Genomic DNA, 13,013 nt, shown 5'->3' with positions numbered 1-13,013 from the left:
TTGCTATCTGGGTGAACTAACCCTTTAAAAAAGCCAAATCGAGGTCTTGTCTCCAGCAGCTCCAGAAACAAATACCTTGACTCAGACATAAATAATGAACACAGTTTATTTTAAAGACATGGTGCTTCTTCAGTGTACTGAGGCTAAATGTTTGAGTGTAATTGTTGAAGAACAAGATTTAAATACACTTCACTGTTAAGCATGTGCCACTGCAGACTATATATAAATTAAATTGCAGCCTTTTGTGATATGATAACTGCACTAACCCATATCAACAATTTCAAGTTTATTTGGATTAATTGTGACGTCCTGAAGAGGAGTGTGAAATATTTTCACATTTATGAAATTGTGGTGGGTCACTTAAGTCTGGGTAATTAATGTGATACACTTTTTAAAATACTTACTTCAGCTTTTCCAGTCTAAACTGTACATTTTCCAACAGAGTCGAGATGATCTTCATTCCTGGGTTTCCTAGTTTATTCTCACTCAGATCCAGCTCTGTCAGATTTGAAGGGTTTAAATTTAGAGCTGCAGCCAGAACATGACAACCTCCTTCTGTGATACAGTTGTTCTTCAGACTGCATAAAGAGAAAACACTTCAGTTTTAATCTGAATATTTACCAGTGTGTTTTAGCTGACAGATGACCAATACTGGTGGATGATGATAATGAGGGTGACAACCACATTACAAAAGTCACATGTTTTTATTCAGTCAGCAATCTTTTATGCAATATACACAAAAATCACCCAGCAGCAAGAATTTAAAATTGTCCTTGTAACAATGAAAAAACTCACATCAGTGTGTTGAGTTTACAGTGTTTATCCTGAAGTAAAGCAGCAATCTGATTCACTCCTATGTCTCCTAGTTCATGTTTACTCAGATTCAGCTCTCTCAGGAGTAACGGGTTTTTACCCACAATTCCAGTCACATACTGACAGCCTTCATCTGCAGCAGGACCCAAAAACCTGCAGAAGAGAAGATGAAGTTGGAATCAGTTCAATGTGCATTGCATCACAAAACATTTAAGGATAATCAAACATTGTAACAAAAAGCTCTAGATCAGGTTTAAACAGCTGAACATTTAAATATAAAAACGAATCAAAGTAAATTATTTAAAAGAAACTCAGGGGCAAAAGCTCACTAAAGCATGATTCTCAAATATCGGATGATATTTCTGGCTTTTAAGCAGGAGATAAGGAAAGTTAACAAAAGAGATAACTAGCTTGTGACAGCTAAGCATTCATAGTGATATATTTAGTTGTTTTTTTGATGCTGGCTCTTTCTATTATTATGTAGCAGAATTCACCAAACACTGGATTGCTGATCCACTAACAGAGAACATGATCTGGGTTCAGACCACCTCTGGAAAGTTTTATTCAACTGTGTTGATGCAACAGTAATTCTGCTCATTATGATAGAAACTGCAGGTTCAGTTTGTGTGTGTGTGTGTGTGTGCTGAATTATCACTGATCCTCTCCTGACACACGTCACATGTTTGTGGTCTGTGATAAATCTGCTGTAGTAGATCTGCAGTGTTGTGAATCTGAGCTTGATGGAAATTAATGTACAGTGCAAGTATATGCCATACTTATTCAAACAATCAGGATAATAAGTCAAACTGAATATTTTTCATGATAAATGTCCAAAATAACACAATCATAAATGTTAACTATTGAAGCACCAAATTACTGAATACCAGCACATCTAGTGACCCAAAATGTGTGATTAACCTGTAACTTTTAACACAACTAAACTGTGCTGACATTTATCATCAAAACAACAGCAGCTGCAGCATCTGATCTTTCATGTTTGATAATTTTGAACATTTTTGATGTAACAAATGTTGTACCTTACTGAATCAGTGAAATAGTAGAATAGAATAATGTAAATAATTCACATGAGTATTGTTTATTTTGTAATATTTCATAACGTCTCACCTCAGTGTGTTGAGTTGACAGTTTGGATCCTGTAGTAAATCACTGAGCTGCTTCACTCCTGATTCTCCAGGATCATTTCTTGTGAGATCCAGTTCTATCAGATGTGAAGGGTTTGATCTCAGAGCTGAAGACAGAGCTTTATAACCTTCTTCAGTGATACTGCAGTCTGAAAGTCTAATAGAAAATATGTTATTCGTCCTTAAAGCACAGATTGTTACAGTTGCACTACAGTATTTATGACCTGAATGGACTCTTTTCACAGTAAAGCTGGGTAAAGTTATATACTGGTCAACGTAAACTACAACAAATGCTTTTTTTTCTTTTAATTTTCCACAATTATAACCTACAGTTGCAATAAACATTTCTCAAAGTTATATACTGGTCAACGTAAACAACAACAAATGCTTTTTTTTCTTTTAATTTTCCACAATTATAACCTACAGTTGCAATAAACATTTCTCAACCCCTCAGAGACTGCAGTAATTTACAAATAAAAGCTTTTCTGAAGATCCACAATAAAATCAAAATTGCATCTATAACAGTTCACTGGCTTACTAAATTAATAATGTAAATATATAATGTAATATTTTTTGTTATAAGATGTTTTTAATAACACAGCTATGCCATACTTATTCAAACTCTTCAACATTGCTGTTTTTAAGTCACTTATTTGCATGGTGGGTAGCAAAAGTGTCTCAAAACACAATTAAGGCTTTAGAAACTCTATTAAAACAGAATTCGCTTGAGCTGTTATACATACATAAAGTTAGCCCATGCATGTGCTAAAGTCAATTAGCAAAAATATCAGCAAGAGATCTCACCAAAGCTATAGAGAAGCCATAGAGAATAAATAATTTTATTACTTTAGAAAGTCTATAATGAAAGCTCTCAGACTTATTCCTTAGCTTAAAGTGTGTTGTATCAGAAAACATTTGAGGGTGCTGAAGAAAAAGCATAATTTCATAAAATGTTTAATCAAGCAAATGAAAAAAACCTGCAACGTACATCCAAATATTTGCAAGATGACCCGATGGAAAGAGGAAAACCATTTCAATGCAGTTTGTAAGAAGAACACTAGACAAGTACGGCCTTCGTGCTGAAACATCTTGCAGAATACCACTCTTGATCAAGATGAACAAAAGGCAGACATGAACTAGCTAAAATGTATTTGTGTAGACCTGTGGAAGTCTGGAAGAATGTTTTATGGAGTGATGTGACCAAGGATCAGCAGTATGTCTGCAGCAAAAAAAGCAAAGCTCATAAGCAGAAGAACACCATCGTCAAACTTGGAGGGGGATCAGTCCTGTTAAGGGGTTGCTTTACTGCAGCAGGAAGAGGAAATCATGACATCATGGATTCTTTGAAGTATTTTGATCAATGGACTTTTCTGCAGGACAGTCATCCCAAAGTATATATCCAAATCCACTTCTGCTTGGTTCAGGGATCACTTGAGAATACACTTGAGTGGCTTATTCAGTCTCCAGGCTTAATTCTCATTGAAAATATCTGATTGAATTTAAAGAAAGCAGTGGCAATGTGAAAACCAAAGATTATCAGTGATCTGGAAGCTTATTCAGGCGAGGAATGGACCAAGACTGTAGTAGATAGAGAACAGCAGCTTCTTAGCACTTACAGGCAGTGTTTATTGCTGATTTAAAAGAATACATTCTGATTTAAAAGAATACATATTCTGCACAAAATTTGACTTTTTGATGGATTTAATAATTTAGAAAATTAATGTTTAGAGCCAATTTGAATTTCATCATAATTCATCAATGTTCCATTCTCAGAATAACTCCAAAGTGTATTCAACTTCTCTTATACTTTACTGATGTCTTTGTTGAATTGTTTTCATAAAATTTTCCACAGCAAAATGTCTTGCAGGTTAAGGGGGTTGAATAATTTTGATTGCAACTGTACTATAACCTTCTTCAGTGAAGCTGTAGTCTGAAAGTATGCAGAACGAATAAATATATAAAAACATTTATTGCACCATTAAGATATAAACATTTTCATCACCTCAAAAAAATCTGTTTGTCAATATTTTAAATGCATCTACACAAACACACCAATTTCACATTACTAACCCATTCATTGTGACACAGCAACAGTTTACAGACTAGCTGTAGCTCTACATTGATTCTTGTTTAGATTAACCAAATTCAGACCTGAGTATCTGTAGTGTCTGTGAATTTCTCAGCAGAGTGGAGATTTCTGTCACTCCAGAATCTTCTATTTGATTCCTGCTCAGATCCAGCTCTCTGAGGTTTGAATTAAACGCTGATGCCAGAGCAGCACAACCTTCATCTGTAATACTGATGCAGTTTAACCTGTAGAAGAGAAAACACAACTAATTAATCTATTGATACAGTTATGCAAATAGCAGTTTAAACTACTACTTTAATCTGCCAATATGAGATTTTCGTGATAATTACAATAACATTATATAGTTAATTTGATAATTATAATATTTAGCATTTTACAGTATAATATTTAAGCCTATTAACGGGAAACTATGCAAGTTGTTTTGTAGTTCATGGCCACTGACAGATTTTGAGTAATGCCACCAGTGTTTGAACACACATAGAAAACGAAAGATATGAATTTAAAAGACATGGTGCTTCTTCTCCAGTGTGCTTGATGATAAAAGTTGGAGGGTACTGGTTGAAGAACAAGATTTATTGATAATAACTATCGATCTGCTCACATTTAAATGCACTTCCCTCTTAAGCAAGTGTCAAAGTAGGCTATATATTTAATTAAAATGCAGCCTTTTGTGATTTTATAACTGCATTGAGAAGTGTGAAATATTTTCACATTTATGAAACTGTGGTGGGTCACTAGAGTCTGGGTAATTAATGTGATATACTTTTAAAATACTTACTTCAGCTTTTCCAGTCTACACTGTACATTTTCAAACAGAGTCGAGATGATCTTCATTCCTGGGTTTCCTAGTTTATTCTCACTCAGATCCAGCTCTGTCAGATTTGAAGGGTTTGAATTTACAGCTGCAGCCAGAACATGACAACCTCCTTCTGTGATACAGTTGTTCTTCAGACTGCATAAAGAGAAAACATGTCAATTTTAATCTTAATCTTACAGGGGTCATATGATGCGATTTCAATTTTTCTTTCTCTTTGGAGTGTTAAATGCTCTTGGTGCATAAAGAATATCTGTAAAGTTACAAAGCCTAAAGTCTCAAATCCAATGAAATATTCTTTATAAAAAGTTAAGAACACATGACACCCTCCTAAAACGGCTCCTTCTAACAAGCCCCCACATGTCTATGTCACTATGTGAGAAAATTTGTATAACACAGCACAAATATTCATGCAAAGAAAGAAGGCGTAACTTTGATTATCATTGTAGCATTGTTGACGCTGCCGTCATGTCATGGAGATGCTGTGTGTTTTGTTGTGAAAGCGAAACTACTTTGTTTGGCCTTCCGGAAGAGAACACAACTAGAAATCAGTTTTTAAGTTGTATCTACAACAACGTTCCAAAACAGTTCAACCCAAATATTCAGATAGAGCAGTGCATTTTACAGAGGATGAGAACGGTTTCCCGAGAGAGCAGCCTACAATGCTGGTGTCTGTTTCTATAAAGTTGGGCCATTCAACTTTCCAAGGACAGTCTGGCACTTCTGACTCACAGCCTGTAAATATGTTTACATATTTAAATAATTTGCCACTGACGACTCAAACTTAAGTTTTGAGCAGTGTAGAGCTTGTTTTTTGTCGTTACTCAGATCACAAATGCAGACATCGTTTTATTTTTATGCAGCGTGATACACAATGCAACGTGTAAAAAGACAGTATAAAGTAATTATCATCAGTAAATATAGCTGCAAGCAGCAATCACGGGGCCAAGCACTCCACCGGCAAATTGAGGAGCTAAACTTGGCATTGAGCATCACACCAAATGCAACAATGACCAATTACAGCAATTTTAGGATGATTGCAATTGAAATGGCGAAAAAAATCATAAATACAACCTCTCGTAGCATGATTTATTGGCTTATTAAGTGTGATCAATAGGTGGCGCTGTTATAAAATTGATATGGTGTGTTCTGTTTGACTGATATTGACACACTAAATTTAGTGTCAATATAGTACAGACCAAAAGTTTGGAAACATTACTATTTTTTATGTTTTTGAAAGAAGTTTCTTCTGCTCATCAAGCATGCATTTATTTGATCAAAAATACAGAAAAAATAATGTAATATTGTGATATATTATTACAGTTTAAAATAATTATTTTCAAATTTATTATAATTTAAATTATCATTTATTTCTGTGATGCAAAGCTGAATTTTTAGGATCATTATCACCTGATACTTTAGAAATCATTCTAATATGATTCATTATCAAAGTTGGAAAAAGTTCTGCTGCTAAATATTTTTTCAAAACGTGATACTTTTTTAGGATACTTTGATGAATAAAAAGTATATAAAATTATAAATTTACAATTTACACTACTGGTCAGTAATTTGGGTTCAGTAATTTTTTTTCTTTTTTAAAATAAAATCAATACTTTTATTCAACAAGGATGTGTTAAATTGATAAAAAGTGATAGTAAAGAAAATATATTATTAGAATATATTATAATTTTTATTTTTATTTTAAATAAATGCAGTTCTGTTTAACCTTTTATTCATCAAATATATTAGACAGCAGAACTGGGGCCCGTTCTTCGTACATCGCTAACTAAGTTAGCTGGATTTGATTGTTGACGATTTGGCGTGATCTTGGATCGTTTGGTTCTTCGAAACTCATCCCGGAGCTGCTGTCATAACAACAGATCCAGGGACAATAATTTTCATATAATAGTCCTTAAAAAATTATTTAAAAATAATATAAAAATGCTGTGTAATCCATAACAGCCTACTATAGACAGCTAGTTTTACTCACTGAAACATTTATTTGTCATAAAATTATTACTTCATGATTGTATTAGAGTCTTACACACATGCTATACAGATAATAGAGTCGTGCATTATTTTGAGTGATGACTGCTATTATAAAAGTGGCTTGATGGAGTGCAGGAGATGCAGATAACATGATATTGACCCTTAAGAAACTTTCATTAATGCTGTCACGTAACAAATCTGTCCATATATAAAATGAAATGAATAGATAATTTCTACATTGAAATAAAAATGTAAAGACTGCACAACTATTATAAATTGCGAATATAAATAATTGGGAATCATGAAAAAAACTAATAAAATAAAACATGTATCTATTATCTGTTTCATGTATCTATTATAACATTAATTTAGTTTTGTTTGCTTGGCTGTTTCCTTATAAAAGTCCAGAAATTTGTCAAGTTTTTCGTCAGGTTTCGTTTTAAATTATATGACGTCATTACATTGCCGTCTTGCCAGCAGCCAATCGCTGCGACGCTGATCATGGTTTCGAGTATCGATACATATCCCCTTTTAAGCCAACACATGAACGCGCAATTATCTCAGATCACTCAATCCAGCGATACTAATCATACACAACAGGTGTGTTCGAAGAACCCAATTAGCCGGATCAGGATTAGCACGATGATATCATCTTGGATGTGTCATTTGATCTCGGATGTAATAAGCGACGTACGAAGAACACGCCCGTTTCCAACACTCAAATAAATCAGAATATTAGAATGATTTCCAAATGATCATGTGATAGACTGGATGTTACATGTGACCCAAAGAAAATAAGGCGACCATTTTTATTTCAATAGTCTAATCTATTCAAAAGTTATTAGCATTTTTTTGATATTTCATTATAATTCTTGACCACAAGGTGGTGCTGGCACCAAACTTTTTGAGTACCTTCAGGGCATGGAGTCGAATATTTTTGTAATTATTTTCGTAACAATATGATAATGCATAAAAAATACAGCATTTTAAAACAATTCAAAATGGCTGACACCTAAAATGGCTGACATTGGGGAAAACTGGATATCATTCGACTCACTGAATCGAAAGAGACCAGTTGTGTGATTTTTGGCCAAACCATTCAGAAGTCATAAGGCAAAATATGCATTTTTCATATCTCCTGACCACTAGGTGGCGCTGTGTCGAAACACTGCAGATAATCTCAGGTCATGGTTATTATAACACACAAAGTCTGTTCTCAATATGCCAAACCGTTGCTGAGATATAGCCTCACATGCACTTTTGTGTGCTTTTCATCAAATTTGTTCACGTGTCATTCGAGAAAGGTTGGATGAATCAATTTGAATTCCATAACTTTTTGCTTTTTTTGTCTGAAGATGATCTGAGCCAATTTTCGTGAAAATCGGACAAACAGTCTAGGACGAGTTCGAAAAAGTAGGTTTTTTCAAAAAATTTAAGATAGCAAAAAAACTAACCCTTGTGATTTTTTAATTTAGGGGTTAATTCGACTTGGCATGAGCCAAGGGTTCAGAGGAAAAGGATTCAAAGGATTCAGAGGATTCATTTTCTGGCTTACAGTTCAAAAGTTATTAGCATAAAAATATTGAAACTTTGGACAAGTGGTGGCGCTAAAGAGTTGGAGTTAAGAGACTTCAAATTTGCTATAGTTAATGTTGGGACTGTCCTCTATCAGTGTGCTTAAATATACAACTTTCCCACAAGCGTTTCTATGGGCTGCCATAGACTTGTGGCGCAAGAAAAAAATTATGCTAATGGTTACAATAGGTGCCTTGCACCTTCGGTGCTTGGCCTCTAATGATGTCCCCACTGGATGCAATTGTAATGGGTTCTATTGGTTTTTGCCTTGTCGCGCTGGAACACACAGCATCACATTATGTTAAGGGGCATAACATTTCTGTCACACCCTTGAGGAATTCGGCCAATCACAATGCACTGGATAGCTGGCCAATCAGCATACACCTCACTTTTTAGAACAATGAGCTTTGTAACTTTTCAGAAAGGCGGGGCATAGAGAAGAGACAATGTACAGTACGTGGAAAATAATCTGTTTTTTTTTTTTTTAACATTGAACGGCATAAGCACATTGCATTAAACCAAATACACTAAATAATGTTCTTTTTAGCAACATCATATGAAACCTTTAATATTTACAAGTATGTTTTAGCTGACAGATGACAAATACTGGTGATGATGAAGAAAACCACATTACAAAAGTCATATATGGTGTTTCAGTCAGCAATCTCTGAAGACACATAAAAAAGACCCAGCAGCAAAAATTTAAAAGTGTTCTTTTAACAATTAAAAATCATACACAAGTGTGTTGAGTGTACAGTGTTTATCCTGCAGTAGAGCAGTAATCTGATTCACTCCTGTGTCTCCTAGTTCACGTTCACTCAGATTCAGCTCTCTCAGGAGTAACGGGTTTTTACCCACAATTCCAGTCACATACTGACAGCCTTCATCTGCAACAGGACCCAAAAACCTGCAGAAGAGAAGATGAAATAAACTTCATTTCAGAAATAAACAATATCTGACGCTAAAACACTGCGAAAGGCACTGCGAACACTGGGAAAGGCAATTTATCAATTTTACATTAACTGTATTGATGATTTTTTTAATAAATAAATTGCATGCATATCATTAATTTTGCATTATTTCTTCATGTCTCACCTCAGTGTCTTGAGTTGACAGTTTGGATCCTGTAGTAAATCACTGAGCTGCTTCACTCCTGATTCTCCAGGATCATTTCCTGTGAGATCCAGCTCTACCAGGTGTGAAGGGTTTGATCTCAGAGCTGAAGACAGAGCTTTATAACCTTCTTCAGTGATACTGCAGTCTGAAAGTCTTTATAAAATGTTTTTATATTCAAAGTTATATAATTAATATGACTAAAAAAGGTTTATATCATTCTTCTTCTTCTCATAAGAGAAGAAAAAAAACATATCATCTGACAGGAGTATGTCTTTGCTTTTTTAGATAACTAAAGTAATATTTTCATTTTGACCAAAAGAGAACATTATTATTAAAACCAAATAATGGTTCTTTACATTTACCTGAGTTTTTCTAATGTGCATTGTATATTTTCTAATCCTTTCTGGAGTTTCTTCACTCCTGAATCCTGCAGATTATTCTTGCTCATGTCAAGCTCTTTCAGCCTGGAGTTTGATCTCAGGACTGTAGCCAGAGCTGAACAGCTTTCCTCTGCTAGACCACAATCATACAGTCTAAAATTATGAACATGAGAGAGAGAATTTATAGACACAAAGTACTTCATAAAAAAAATTAAACAATTACTAAAGATTAATGTGTTTGTCCAGTCCACCTTATTTCCTAAAGATACAGTAAACACATGACAACTGAAAACAACCCTCACATCAGTGTGTTGAGCTGACAGTGTTTATCCTGCAGTAGAGCAGAGATCTGATTCACTCCTGTGTCTCCTAGTTCATGTCCACTCAGATCCAGCTCTCTCAGGAGTAACGGGTTTTTACCCACAATTCCAGTCACATACTGACAGCCTTCATCTGCAGCAGGACCCAAAAACCTGCAGAAAAGAAGATGAGGCAAGATTCAATTCAGTTCTTTAACAAACTTTGTGAAAACATCATCTGATTATGAAACAACATAAAATTCTAATTTAGGATTTACTTTATTGCAACACTGAAATAATATTTCTATAAATTATTCTGCTGAATATAACTGCATTATTTCAACATCTCTCACCTCAGTGTCTTGAGTTGACAGTTTGGATCCTGTAGTAAATCACTGAGCCGCTTCACTCCTGATTCTCCAGGATCATTTCCTGTGAGATCCAGCTCTATCAGGTGGGAAGAGTTTGATCTCAGAGCTGAAGCCAGAGCTTTATAACCTTCTTCACTGATACTGCAGTTTGAAAGTCTAGAACAGAAATAAAAATTTAACATTTAACAGATTCATGAGAAATTCTAGAAATTACCTTTAACCCACAATGATCAGGCTTTGTGGACAACAAAGGAATGGCTTTTGCCTTCAGATAAACAACACCTCTTATGGAGAGGGGGGTTAAAATTAACATACAGGAACCTCCACTAAGGAACTGCCTTGTTGGGGTTTTTTGTTTTTGTTTTGACACATGAGGCTTCTCATATCACAGAGCAGGAAAATTCAAATGTGGGCCGACACAAAATCTTGCAATGCCACAGAGCTCCATTCACATAGTTTTTCATTAAATTACATTATATTTGTCCCACATCGTTAATGCACATAATGACTTTAACCTAAGCTATGAATTGTGCATTTTTCAGTGAAACATTGTCCTTCTGAGGTTCTATCAAAGTATGCTTCATTAATTAAGCTGTAATATAGATCACACTTTCTCTTTCCATTTGACTTTTTTTTACACTGAACAACTCATCTATGCCATACTTGAAATATACTTTCGCCTGTTTGGTGAATAAATCAACTGTTTTAGATTTTAGATGCTGTGTGTGTGATACCTGTGTGTGCGAGTATACAAAAAGTGTGAGTATACATTCAATATCCATACGTAATTTCAATGCTATAGCCTAGGTGTAAATATTAAAAAATGGCCATAGCACCGTAGTGTTGTATACAAATTTATTATGGTGTTGGAGCCATAAAGAGGAACGCAGTCATGGGTGAAGAGGGAGTAAAGGAGAGGGCTCAGTATGCAACCCTGTGGCATGCCGGTGTACAGGTTGATGATGGAGGAGGAGAGGTTATCTTAACTGAGGTCTGTTAGTCTGAAAATCTAGAATCCAGTTGCAGATGGGTGTGCTGATTCCTTTATGAATTTCTTCACTGATAAAATAGATAACATTAGAAATACAATAGTGAATGTAGATTCTATAACGTCTAACACTTCAGTTTCATCCATCGCACCCAAAGATAAACTGCAGTGTTTTACAACCATAGGACAGGAAGCACTAATAGTTTTTGTTAATAGAGAAGATGCGCAAATCCACTTCATTTTCAGCATTTTTTTGGCGCATCTTCTCAGTTAACAACGGCTCTGTGTAGTAACAGCTGCTCTATGTGAAATCACGCACCTGATGGAATTAACAGCTGATTAGAGAACCGGCTATACTGATGAGATGCGCATTAACGATCGGCCGATCGTGATTGGAGCACCTCTAAACAACATGTTTATTAGATCCTGTACCCACTAAATTACTGAAAGAGCTGATACCTGTAGCCGAAAAACCGCTTCTCAATATCATTAACTCGTCGTTATCTTTAGTTCACGTCCCAAAACCATTCAAGCTGGCTGTTATCAAGCCTCTTATTAAGAAACCAAAACTAGATCCTAGTGTACTGGCAAATTACAGGCCTATTTCAAATCTTCCATTTATGTCTAAAATTTTAGAAAAAGTTGTGTCTGCTCAATTGAGCACCTTCCTGCACAAAAATGATCTGTATGAAGAATTTCAGTCAGGTTTCAGGCCCCACCATAGCATAGAAACTGCACTTTTTCACATTACAAATGAGCTGCTTCTTGCTGCATCTCATTTCTAGTCATACTTGATCTTAGTGCTGCGTTCGACATCATAGATCATGACATACTCATAGATAGATTGCAAAACTATACAGGTATTCAAGGGCAGGCTCTAAGTTGGTTTAGATCCTACCTGTCCGATTGCTACCATTTTGTTTACTTAAATGGGGTGTCATCTCATTTATCATCAGTAAAATATGGAGTGCCACAAGGATCCGTCCTAGGTCCCCTTCTATTTTCAATATACATGTTGCCCCTTGGAAATATTATTAGAAAATACGGAATTAGCTTCCACTGTTATGCTGATGATACTCAGCTATAGATCTCAACGAGACCAGATGAAACTTGTCAATTATCTAAGCTAATGGAGTGTGTTAAAAATGTAAAAGATTGGATGACAAATCATTTTCTTCAATTAAATTCGGATAAGACAGAGATATTAATTATTGGACCAAAAAACACTACACAGAATCTTGTAGATTATAATCTGCAACTAGACGTGTTGTCTGTTTCTGCTGCAGAAAAGCTAGTTCATGCATTTATGACCTCTAGACTGGACTACTGTAATGCAGTTCTAGGTGGTTGTCCTGCTTCTTCAATAAACAAGCTACAGGTAGTCCAAAATGCAGCAGCTAGAGTCCTTACGAGGACAAGAAAATGATCATATTACCC

At 35.1% G+C, this 13,013-nt stretch overlaps 1 protein-coding gene across 1 annotated transcript in view; it reads right to left on the bottom strand.

Moving 5' to 3' along the window:
• LOC113079353 (NACHT, LRR and PYD domains-containing protein 12-like) overlaps positions 1-13,013 on the bottom strand; it is a 73,284-nt gene that overhangs the window by 27,875 nt on the left and 32,396 nt on the right. Inside the window, exons 11-14 of the mRNA XM_026251605.1 lie at positions 10,221-10,391; positions 9,518-9,691; positions 2,335-2,342; positions 1,939-2,104 (exon numbers count right to left, since the gene is read on the bottom strand). Of these exons, the coding sequence (XP_026107390.1) occupies positions 1,939-2,104; positions 2,335-2,342; positions 9,518-9,691; positions 10,221-10,391 (519 nt within the window). The remainder of the gene's footprint in view (positions 1-1,938; positions 2,105-2,334; positions 2,343-9,517; positions 9,692-10,220; positions 10,392-13,013) is intronic.

Source organism: Carassius auratus, unplaced genomic scaffold, assembly GCF_003368295.1.
Source record: "Carassius auratus strain Wakin unplaced genomic scaffold, ASM336829v1 scaf_tig00027763, whole genome shotgun sequence".
Lineage (NCBI taxonomy): Eukaryota > Metazoa > Chordata > Actinopteri > Cypriniformes > Cyprinidae > Carassius > Carassius auratus.
Note: the sequence above shows the minus strand (reverse complement) of the source record. Positions and strands in the feature narration are given on the sequence as shown.